Source organism: Lepus europaeus, chromosome 1 (genome assembly GCF_033115175.1).
Source record: "Lepus europaeus isolate LE1 chromosome 1, mLepTim1.pri, whole genome shotgun sequence".
NCBI classification, from domain to species: Eukaryota; Metazoa; Chordata; class Mammalia; order Lagomorpha; family Leporidae; genus Lepus; species Lepus europaeus.
This window is the reverse complement of record NC_084827.1, coordinates 70,415,021-70,427,533: the sequence shown is the minus strand read 5'-3', so window position 1 is coordinate 70,427,533 and position 12,513 is coordinate 70,415,021. Positions and strand designations below refer to the sequence as shown.

General features: G+C 37.6%; 1 protein-coding gene across 2 annotated transcripts in view; it reads left to right on the top strand.

Annotated features, from left to right (window-relative positions):
- Nucleotides 1-12,513, top strand: part of DPP10 (dipeptidyl peptidase like 10) — a 791,529-nt gene that overhangs the window by 392,943 nt on the left and 386,073 nt on the right. For both annotated transcript variants that reach the window (XM_062199274.1, XM_062199266.1), the window contains exon 5: nt 3,784-3,858. In XM_062199274.1, coding sequence (XP_062055258.1) covers nt 3,784-3,858 — 75 coding nt within the window. The remainder of the gene's footprint in view (nt 1-3,783; nt 3,859-12,513) is intronic.

Sequence of the window (12,513 nt, the reverse complement as noted above, 5' to 3'; positions counted from 1 at the left end):
TAACCAAAAAATTAGTCAATTGATAAATCCAGGAAAGAATATAGTCCTCAAATGACTGCAACAGCTGCAGCTGATTGAGCCGAAGCCAGGAGCCCAGAACTATATCTGGGTCTCCCTGTAGGGGTTGTAGGGGGACCCACCTTTTGCACCTTCCCTGGCAAATTAGCAGGGAGCTGGATCAAATGCAGAGCAGCTGGGACCTGAAGCAGTGCTCCAACATGGGATGCTGGTGGCAGCTTAGCTCATTGCAGCACGGCATTGGCTCCTAGATTACAAATTTTAAATCATAACATTTTAACTTAGTCTTGACTTTTAGCTTGTAAAATATTTTGAAATGTGCCAATGTTTATTTGTCTCACAAGACAGTTCTTATCTCTAGCTGAGGGGCCACTGCCCCTTTTATACAGCTGGACACTCCATCTGTCCTCTTCTTGCCCAAGCAGGTTCATTCTGACTCTCCAAACCCAGCCCTTTAAGGCATTTAACATTTGGGTCCTGGGTCCAGCACTGTGGCATAGAGGGTAAAGCCACTGCCTGCAGAGCCGGCTTCCCGTATGGGCTCTGGTTGGCATCCCAGCTGCCCCACGTCTGATCCTGTTCCCTTCTAATGTACTTGGAAAGCAGCAGAAGATGGATCAAGTCCTTGGGCCCCTGTACCCATGTGGGAGATCCAGAATAAGCTCCTGGCTCCTGGTTCCTAGCTCCTGGCTCCTGGCTTCTGATCAGACCAGCTCCGGCCACTGTGGCCATTTTGGGAGTGAACTAGCAGATGGAAAACTTCTCCCAGTTTGTAACTATACCTTTCAAGTGAAAAAAAAATGAATCTTAAAAAACAAAAACAAAAAATAAAAGATTTGGGTCTCACCGCCACCACCACAACCATGGACTACAGTCACTCCTGGTGCTTGATTTATCCTGCTCAATATGGGATGGAAAACACAGTTTGATTCCCTTCTACCATCATCAGTATCTACTGTGGTGCGGTGCTTATCATGTAGTGAATGTGGAACAACTGAGTTTTGGTGGAAATGAATGATACATTCAAATAAGGCACCAAAACACACTCACAAGCTGTCTGAAAGCAAGCTTTCCTTTTTTTAACTTGGTCAAATGTCTTGTCTTTATTGTTTAATCGGTCTAGCTAGTCCCCTGCATATTTACTTTCCTGTGTTTATCCTACCTTGTCTAGCTGTAATGTTCCTACATGTCACAATTCGTGAATTTTTATGCTCTCTTCACTCTGGTGTCAAATATGTATAGGTAGACATCATTGCTGAGTAATGGCAATCAATAAACACATATAACTACTGTTTCTGCATCTTCTACTATCTCAATAGTGATTAGCTTATCAAATATGTAGGTGATATATAGCATTATTGGCAATAATTTGCTTCCCAAAGCACTAATTTGAAGCCATGTTGAGCAGAGACTAAGCAGAATTATATTAATGTCTGCAATTAGGGTCAATGTCAACCAAGGGGTCTCCTGTGGCTGGTTGAAAAATCTAATCCCCCAGATGCAACAGAGAGACCATTATTGGCTTATCCTAAGAGGGATTTGCCAGAGACACTCAAAGTCCCTTGAGTAAGCCATTAGGGTGCTTCTTTTACCCCATCATCATAAGGCTCTTCACAGCCCCAGTTATCTGCATACCACTCTGTAAATTCAAAGATTCAGCAGCTTGGGTCCTTGCAAAGATATTTGGAAGCTTTCCCAGTTTGTGTGCTGCATAAGCTGGAAAGAGTATACTGATAATTAATAAAGTGCCAGCCTGGCTAATTGTAGAAACTGTAAAAGATACTAAAATGTTGTTAATGAAGGCCTAGACACACCTGTGAGAGCGTGAAGTTAATTTGTGTGAGAGACATTACATGAGGGTGGTTGAGGAGAAGGAAGGTGAGATTTTGTTTAAATAATTTAGAACCCAAATCGGGATGCTTTTTGCAAAAACTGTCTGGTGAGATGATACAAGGCTTATGCAAGGCGACCTCCTGGATGCTCTTGATGTGTTTGCTTCTCTTCGACCTTGAAAAAGATTAACAACTAGTAAGTTAGAGAAGTCTAATCCCAGTAGGATGCAGGACATTACCTTCTTAACTGATTTGTAAACAACAATAGGCTTTCTGATACTGTCCTCTTAATAATCTCTCAATAGAACAATACAGTTCTAGACACAGTAATGTTAGGAGAGCTGACCTTGTGTCTTCAGTGTCTCCCTACATTCTCCCACAGACCAATTGCTATCAAATTTCAATGCACAATAAGCTGATGAAGGGGAGGGTGGGGAATGAGGATATCTACTTCACAGTAACTCTCTGAGGACTATTAGGATTGTGATAAGCACAAATTTCTTAGCAACTGGCAGATCATGATAGATGACTAACCAATGGTAGCTACTAACATTGTTACTATTGTTGCTTTTATTACTATTGAAATGGGTCTTTTAAAAATGAAAGGCAAAATTCTTTTTTAAAAAAAATATTTATTTATTTTGAAAGGCACAGTGACAGAGATCTTCCAGTTGCTCAGGTTCACTCCCCAAATGGCTACAACAGCCAGGGCTGAGCCAAGCTGAAACCAGCAGCCAGGAGCTTCTTCCAGATCTCCTACTTGGGTACAGGAGGCCAAGGAGTTGGGCTGCCTTCCTCTGCTTTACGAGGAACATTAGGAGGGAGCTAGATGGGGAAGTGGAGCAGGTGAGAATCAAACCTGAAGCCAGCGCTGCAGGCAGTAGTTTAACCTGTTAAGCCATGAGGTTCCACTGCTTTGATCTTTATACAATGATGCAACCGGGAGTAGGCTGGTGTTAGCCAGTTACTTTTCTATTGTTCTGTCTCCCTCTCACCACCTTATAAGGAAAGTAGCTTTGTTCTTTGTTTATGCTTTTTTCAGCCATTCTTATTTTATTAATTTTATTTATGTTAAACATAAATTCTTAGTTTATTCTTATTTTTTAATTTATTTATGTTAAACAAGTTTCATATAATTCACATACACTGATTTAGGAACAAAGTGGCACTTCCCCCCCTACTCTCCCTCCAACCTACCCTCTAACCTTTCCTCCCCCTCCCTCCTGCATTCCCACTCTCAATTTTTACAAAGATCTATTTTCAGTATACTTAACTATTCTGCTTACTCTATTGGAACACTTATTACATTTTGTGGAATGAAGTGTCACCTCATTCTAGAATAAAAAATGGGGTGAGCATTTCCTTATTTGTTAAGATGCTCATGTCCTACATTGGATGGAGTGCTTGGGTTTGATTGAGCTTCCAGCTTCCCACCAAGACAGAACCTGGGAGACAGCAGGTGAGATGGCTCAAGTAGTTGGGTTTCTTTCCACCAAATAGGAGAGTAGGATTGAGTTCCCAACTCTTGGCTTCACTCCCAAGTGTCAGCTTAACCTGCTGGACCAAGAATCTTGCCTATTTATAAGTTTTTATATTCAGTATCATGACCTCCACCCTTCTCCAAGTTTTTATATCCATTACATAATCATACATGCCCGTATATATATGCAAATATAGAATAAAAATGAGAATGTCTATTTGACAGTGTTATAATGAGAATTGAAATTTCTTGATATTTATGCAAGAGGATTTTCAAAAGCTCAAGGAATAATAGAATTTAAACATACTTTTTGTTGTAAAACAATGTGAAATTTATATATAGTTTTTATAATAAGTATTTTCCATAAAATTTTTAAGGTCATCATATATCCAAATACATGTTAATTTCTTTGTTATTAAGATTTTTAAGATAATTCTTTCTCTTTTTCTCTAGGTAACCTTCAAAGCATCAAAACATTCAGTTTCACCAGATTTAAAATATGTCCTCCTGGCATATGATGTCAAACAGGTAAAAGAGTTATTTTCTTTCAATAACACATTTCTTTGTGATGCAGTCAGTTGATGGTTCATAGTTTTGCTTAGCCATCTACACGTGTAGGGAAAACTTGGCATATCTAATAACTGCAGAGGGACACTGCCAGCCAGGTTGCACAACAGAGGTTTGAAGACAGTTTTCTTTTTTTCCACATCTGGATAGCAAGTAATTGGAACAATTTGTCTGGTGCTTGAGCTGATCCAAGTCCATTCCTTTTCAGAGGGCACAATGTCAGGCTTTAGGAAATCCAACAATGAGGGCTTCTGAACTTTTCGGGTTCAGCTTTACTATATAGTTGAGTACTTTCTGTGTGTGCAGATCAGGAGGTTGCTGCTGACGGTGCTCTGAGCTGCAGTATGTATATTGGGAAGGGACTGGTGAGAACATTGTTTCAGTTTGTGGCCAATGGACTCCTTGGTGACATTTGATAGTAGGCTTTATGGTTGTAATTATGCAAGTAGGGCAAGCCAAGAAATTAATTCTGAACAAATAAAATGTTCTAATTGCAATTAGTGTTTCATTATTCTGTGTCAGCTCTAAAGCACAATTAGAGCAGTATGTATGGTTGCTGAGTATTTTGTACTTAGATATAATTTGCGCAGTTAAAAGCAAAGTAAATGTTGGAAAGACAATTCAGCAGATTAGTTTCTGTGGAGAATAAATGATTGGAAATCATTCAAGAAAGTTTTATGAGCTTTACAATAGACAATAAAAATTTATGGACTTAAGGCAGAAAGACTCATAATGCTTTCAAAGCCTTGGAACACATGGAATTTCACAGTTCAAAAGACCTCTTTGAAGGTTTTAGTCTATTGGACTATATTCATGCATATGGTCTATTCTTATAGGAGTTTATATTTTCTCATTTAAAATTAATTTATGCTGACAAAGACAGGGACATTGTAACCAAAGACATCTTTTCCTAATATTTATCAGGTTTTGGCCTTTTTCCTTAACTTTGATTCTATGCTATTTCTAGTCATTGGGAGATTGTAAGACTCATCTTTCAGTGAAAAGAAAAAAATACTCTTATGAATAAAAATATTGAATATCCTAAAAAGTTATTAAAATGACATCATCCACCTATAGATTTAAATTTAAAGGGACTGCTATGTGTATAATGATAATGAACCTTAAAAAAATATTTCAATGACTGTAGCAAGCAAGGGTGGATCTGGCAGCATCATAGACACAGATCAATGAATGCGAATAGAGAACCAAAAAATAGGTCCTCCCAAATATGTCTGATTGATTGTTGGCAAAGGTGCAAAAGTAATTCCATGGATGAAAAATGGCCTTTTCAACAAATGAAACAGGAGCTATTGGATATCCATTGGCAAAACAGAAAACACACAACAAAACAAAGACAGCATGTAGACCTAAGCCTCACATCTCTTATAAACTCCAAATAAATCATAAATTTAAAGTAAAATATAAATCTGTAAAACTTGGAGAGGAAAAACAACATAGGAAAAATGGAATCTAAGGCTAGGAAAAGAGTTACTAAATTATACACTAAAGGTATGGTTCATAAAAAGAAAAACAATTGCTCCATGTAAGACCCTGCTGTGAAGACAAAAATACAAGCTACAGTCTAAAAGAAAATATTTGAAATTCACATAGTACTTGATAAAGGACCAGCGTTCTCAAGTTAAAGAACTCACAAAATAGAACTCTTAAAAACAATAAAGAAAATAGAACAACAACAAAATGAGAGCAGTGACAAAAATGGAACAACTATGCAATCAGCAATATGTCAGCCGTGAACAGACATTACACTGGAGAGACTAAGTAGGAGGCAGAAGAGTACATGAAACTATTTCAACATCAGTAGCCATCAAGCCAGTTAAAACCACAATGGCATGTCACAACAACACACCTTTCAGAATGGCTAAAACAAAGAAAAATAAACAGCAATGCCAAATGCTGGCAAGTATGCACTGAAACTTTTAGGATTGTATAATGGTGCAGCTTCTCTGGAAGATATTTTGGTAATTTTCTGAAATAATGGATACGCAACCAACATCCAACCTAACCACCACATTTATCTGAAAAAAAAAAAAAAAAAAACGAAAATTTATGCTCCCATAAAAACCTGCACACAGTTTATCATGATTTTATTTATAGTAACCAATACTTGAAACAAGCAAGATGATCCTCAATGGATGAATGGCTAAACTGTGTTATGCCCATATAATAAATGCTTTGAAAAATCAAAAGGAACAAATTTTGATGTGTGTAGCAACTTGGAGGAATCAGTGAAATTTTTCTGAGTGAAAATATAAGCTAGTCCTAAAAGAAGACTGTTTATGACATTGCATTTGTGCAACATTCTGGGAATGATAAAATTATAGAAATAGAGTACAGACTACTGGCTTTCAGAGGATAAGGAAGGAAGGAAGAATGGCCTTATTTGCTTCATGGAGCAGTGTGAAAGTTCTTTGTGGATATGGAAATATTCCGTTACCTTGTTTAAGTATAGGTCAGTCTCTTGTTTGCCATCATGTGCTCTTTTGTGAGATGCTGTGATCAGGGAGAGCATGAGGTTGCTTTGTGTTATTTCCTACAACTGCATGTGAATCAGTACCTACCGCAAAATAAAAATTTGAATTCATAAGAAGCTATTGCTGATTAATTTCTTAAAATGAAACTGATAATTAGGAAAATTCAGGTTCCATTTGTTACATCAAATATATAGATTATGCCAAGTCTCTGAAATCTTAGGCCTCAAATATGTGGGTGTAAAGAAGTGAGAAATGTTTTAGTTCTGACTTTCATGTTTATAGTTTTATACAAATTTGATATGGTTTTCAAAGAATTGGGAATGATAAAGTTTAAAAATAGAAAAACATGATAATTTATTAAGCATACTTAGTACCATTACTTTGAGAAATTTCCATCCCTGTCTATGTCACTCAATGTCTATTTAGATAAGTTTTTAGTATTGCTTTCAGATAAGTTGGTTTACTGTGTATGAAAAGTAAAGCTATGCCATGCCACATCCACTCATCCCAGATAATATCATCGATGAGCATGCTCTAACCACAGAAATTGACCATGTTTTTTCATCCTCTGTTTTTACCTACTAATTTTTTGTAAATCTAGGGTTATTTTTGAAGAAAGACATTATTTATAAAGTAGAAAAAAACTAAATTAACTTTGGATATTTGGAGAAAACATACAAAAATAAGTGAATATAATTAATAATATAAGTTTATACTTGCAACTCAGTCTTCATTTTATTGTATTTTTTAACTTCAGAAATAAAAGATACTCTAAGACAGCACAATCACTGTAAGTGAGAAGGTATTTAAAAAATAAAAAAAAACTAATTTTCTCAGTCTTATTTCATTCATTGATTGATTTTATTTATTCATCATCTTCCAGCTGCAAACCACTGGGCTAGACATTATGCAGTATGTGTGTGTGTGTATGTGTGTTTATGTTTATGTTTGTGTGAACCATCTCCTTCAAGAAATATTTGAGGAATGGAATTAAAAGATACATTTATTTTGGTGTAAAATTATTTTGAAGCATATACTTGGCTTTTAATAATACGCTTTCCTCCATGTTTGAAGTACTCTCATACAATCAAATAGAGGTAATATAACACAGACATTTATATCTACTGCATGCAGCGTTGTATGATGTAACACGTGAGTGGTAATATCAAAGAATAGAGAAAATTTCCACTCTAGGCAATCATGTTGGAGAGGGAAGATTATCCTGAGCTTTGAAGAGCAGCCAGATAAAGATGGATAGAAAAGCATTCCAGTTCGGCAGGTAATATAGAACTTCAGGGAAGTTGCATTAAGTATGAGGGATAGCAGTCAATTCAAATGAGCTAGCTAGAGGTTGACAATTTAGAAAGAAAAAAACCTGGAAATCTCATTCAGTCTAAATTATAGAAGAACTTGAATCCCATTTTATTTGATGCAGTTTATAATGAGATAGTAATTTGAAGTCATTGATGATTTTAAACAGATGCTCTGGTTAACTTCTATGTGTATGTATGTGTTGGGGGGTGGTACACCCATGTTTGTAATAACCATTAACAATTATGGGAATAAAATTAAGAACAAAGAAAATATAAAATTAAAGAAAGGGAAATATCATGTATTAAGCATTGTATTAGACAGATACTATTATTCTAATTTCAATAACAAGAAAATCTAATCTCAGAAAAACTGTAAAAGAAGTGTATTTGTATGTGTATACAATTCTAAGACTATAATGATATTCCCTTCTCCCCTCCCTCTTGGTATATGTTCTCAATTTCGCTGTGAATAATTATTTTTAAAACTCCATTTGTTTATCTTCTACAGACTTTTATTTTTTAAAACATCAATTTCTATAAATTATTCATTAAATTTTCATTTTTTAAAATGTTACTAATTTAGAGGCTTTAATTATTTTTTAACAGAAAATTTTAACTTCAGAATAAAATCTTTTACTTTGTTTTCTTTAGTCTCTAGACTTAGGAAATGACCACCACTAAGATTAATACACATTATTGTACACTTGTTCTATTTTTGTGTGTTTTTATACATAGATGCTTTGTTTTCAATTGTTTATGGTGACAGATGATCAAAACCTATCTTCCTTAAATATTATTATATTCGAAAGTATGTCGTTAATAATGATAATCATATTCAGATGCCTTGACAGACTCTAGAGGAACATTTTTGATGTACCCTTAGGAGGTCCCACAACAAAATTGACAGGTGTAATCTGAGTCCTGCGTGCCTCCCATATCTTTAGTCAGTTTTTTTTTTTTTCATGGCTATGATGAAGGGGAAAACATGAGCACATCTCAGATTGACTATCTTGAATACCTGCCTGGTGTAAGGAGAAAGGCATATGCTAATTAAGCCAGTGCTTATATGCTTGATGGAGTAACTATAAAGTATCTAGCACATTTTTGGTTTGTTTAGGATCAGCATAGATTGTTCCCGAAAGCTATGTTAATGCTTCCTTCCTAGTATCATCCTTAATTGAGACAAATGTTAATTGTTTAGTGTAGGGCAATTTAGAAATCTGTCTTTATTTTTCAGGCAGCAAACGTTCTAAGCATGACTCAGTCAAGGTTTGTGGGACTAAATCAGACATTCACTATGGTGGGGGTACCGGTGAATCACTTGGAGAATTTTCAAAAATTATTCTTAGTGCTACTCTGCAGAAAAATCTAGGTTAATTGATTGGCAGTGTAGCTCAAACCTTGGATTTTGAAAAATTCCCTAGGGGATTAAGTGTACAGCCAAGGTTAAAGACAACTGAATGTAAGTGAGTTGGTCTCTTCTATCGGTTGGGAACTTTCCAGACTTCAGACATGGGAAAGGTTGGAAATAAAAATAAAAATAGCTGCTTTCTAACACTGCATCTACTTTGTGTCAGTCTTTACTTGCACACCTTTAATCCTTACAACTTCTCTTTATAGATGTTGGTGTTATTCTTGTTTTATTGGTGAAAATATAAAGGCTGAGATCTTTCTAAATTTTCTTAATGTGAGTTAGGATAAAAGCCTTTATTTCTGGACCACTGTGTTTCAGTGGCTAGCCTCAGCATAGCAGTTGGGAGTTTATGAGAAATGTCCACTGTCTAGTCCCAGACTCTCAGTGGGTATGTCCCAGGATTCATGGTTTGAGAAGCACACCCAAGTGAATCTGATGCACACCCAGCACTGAAAACCCCTGGTTTATAGGAGCCAAATCTTTAAAATACAAGAGCTTTACCTGTGAACACCTTAGCAACCAGAACCTAACAACATACAGGGAAAGGATTTAGAGAAAATATCACTTAAGAGCAATGATTTTCTTTGTGTGTGTGTGTGTGCATGTGTTTCACAGTCCCTTTTTCCTATTTAATCTCCAACTCTTCCTTTCTGACCTTGGATACTGGAATGGCCTCATATACCCTTCTAAACTGATACTTGATGTGTCATAATTACATATGGCATAGTAGATCATGCATGGAACTTAGAGCAAAATATGTGTTTAGGGGCCGGCGCTGTGGGGCAGCAGGTTAACACCCTGGCCTGAAGTGCCAGCATCCCATATGGGTGCCAGTTCTAGTCCTGACTGCTCCTCTTCTGATCCAGCTCTCTGTTATGGCCTGGGAAAGCAGTAGAAGACAGCCCAAGTCCTTGGGCCCCTGCACTGCATGGGAGGCCTGGAAGAAGCTCCTGGCTCATGGCTTCGGATTGGTGCAGCTCCGGCCATTGCGGCCAATTGGGGAGTGAACCATCAGTTGGAACACCTCTCTCTCTGCCTCTCTTCTCTCTATGTAACTCTCTGACTTTAGAATAAATAACTAAAAAAATCTTTAAAAAATATGTGTTTAACGTCAAATTATTCATATTAAAATTCATTTCGATATCTACATGAAGGAATTTTCATATATTTCTATTTTGAGGATTTCCTGATAGATTTTGGTAAACTAAACACTGCCCTTTACCCATCACCCAAAAGAAGCAAAACATTGCAGTGCTCCTTTGCAGTCACTAATCATTACAAGTGGGACCACTGTCTAAATAATAGGTTAGTTTTGCCTGTTTTTGTGTTTTATGTAAATAGACCCATACAGGATAAATGCCTGCATACCCTCTTTCACAAACTTTTCAATAGTTGCATGGTAAAATGTTCATTCTTAGGAGCCGGTGCTGTGGTTCAGTGGGTTAATGCCCTGTCCTGAGGCGCCAGCATCCCATATGAGTGCCAGTTCTGGTCCCGGCTACTTCCAATCCAGCTCTCTGCTATGGCCTTGGAAAGCAGGAGGAGATGGCCAAGTCCTTGGGCCCCTGCACCCACGTGGGAGATCCGGAGGAAGCTCTTGGCTCCTGGCTTCTGGCTCCTTGCTTCGGATCGGTGCAGCTCTGTCTGTTGCGAAGAGTTGGGGAGTGAACCGGCAGATGGAAGACCTCTCTCTCTCCCTCTCCTCTTTCTGTGTAACTCTGACTCGCAAATAAATAAATATTTTAAAAAATTAAATGTACATTTTTACTGTTATAGAGTATGCCATTGCATATAATAGTACTGTGAAAAGTTCATGGAAACATGAAATTAAAAGATAAGCTTATTTTGATGCTAAAATTTTGTTTAAACATTTTTGTCATATAGTATATATATCAATAAATGCACATAAATTTGCAGATGAATGAGATTTTTTTCTCTGATCACACTGATAGCCAGTACCCAAATTAAGAGCATAGCATTACTAGTACCCCAAGAGTTCTGACTTCACCCTCTCTCTATTTCTTTTTCTTTTTTAAAAAAGATTTATTTATATATTTGAAAGACAGACTTTACAGAGAGAGGGAGAGACAGAGAGATTTTCCATCCTCTGGTTCAATCTCCATATGGCCACAATGGCTGGAGCTGGGCTGGTTCAAAGCCAGGAGCAAGGAACTTCTTGCGAGTTTCCACATGGGTTAAGGGTCCAATAACTTGGGCCATCTTCCTTTGCTTTCCCAGGCCATTAGCAGGAACAGCTGGGATTCGAACCAGAGCCCTTAGATGATGCCTGCATCACAGGCGGCAGCTTTCCTTGCTCTACCCCAACCCTGGCTCTTCTTTCTTTTAACGTGGAAAGAATAATATATTGCAATTTATATAGTGAAACAATATTTATAACTATATACCCAAATGATATGACATTCACACAATTTTTATATTCTGTATTAACTACATCATAAAAGAGAAAACATGTGATAATTGTGTTTTGGGTTCTGGCTTATTTCAGTTAACATAATGACTTCTGGTTGCATTTATTTTATTACTAGTGTTAGGATTTCGTCCTTCATTATGGCTGAGTAATATTCCATCCTGTCAATATCCACATTTTCTTTATCTGATCACCAGTTTTTTTTTTTTTTTTTTTTTTTTTTTTTTTTTTTTTTACAGGCAGAGTGGATAGTGAGAGAGAGACAGAGAGAAAGATCTTCCTTTTTGCCGTTGGTTCACCCTCCAATGGCCGCTGCAGTAGGCGTGCTGCGGCCAGTGCACCACACTGATCCGATGGCAGGAGCCAGGTACTTCTCCTGGTCTCCCATGGGGTGCAGGGCCCAAGCACTTGGGCCATCCTCCACTGCACTCCCTGGCCACAGCAGAGAGCTGGACTGGAAGAGGGGCAACCGGGACAGAATCCAGCGCCCCGACCGGGACTAGAACTCAGTGTGCCGGCGCCGCAAGGCGGAGGATTAGCCTGTTGAGCCATGGCGCCGGCCTCTGATCACCAGTTGATGGACATCGAGGTTGATCCCATATCTTAGCTATCATGAGTTGAGCTGCTATAAACATAGAAATACAGATAATTCTTTTGTATGCCGATTTCATTTCCTTTGGATATATCCCCAGGAGTGAGAATGCTGGTTCATTTTGTAAGTTGATTTTTAGGTTTTGTGGGAATCTTCATACAGTTTTCCATAATGTTGTGCAATTCGCATTCCCAATTTTTGAAATCACAGTTTATTCATTATTCTGTTGATTAGCGTTTTAAAAATATATACACAGAAAAGAGCTGTTTGGCCAGCGCTGCGGCTCACTTGGCTAATCCTCCGCTTGTAGTGCCGGCACCCCAGGTTCTAGTCCTGATTGGGGCGCCAGATTCTGTCATGGTTGCTCCTCTTCCAGG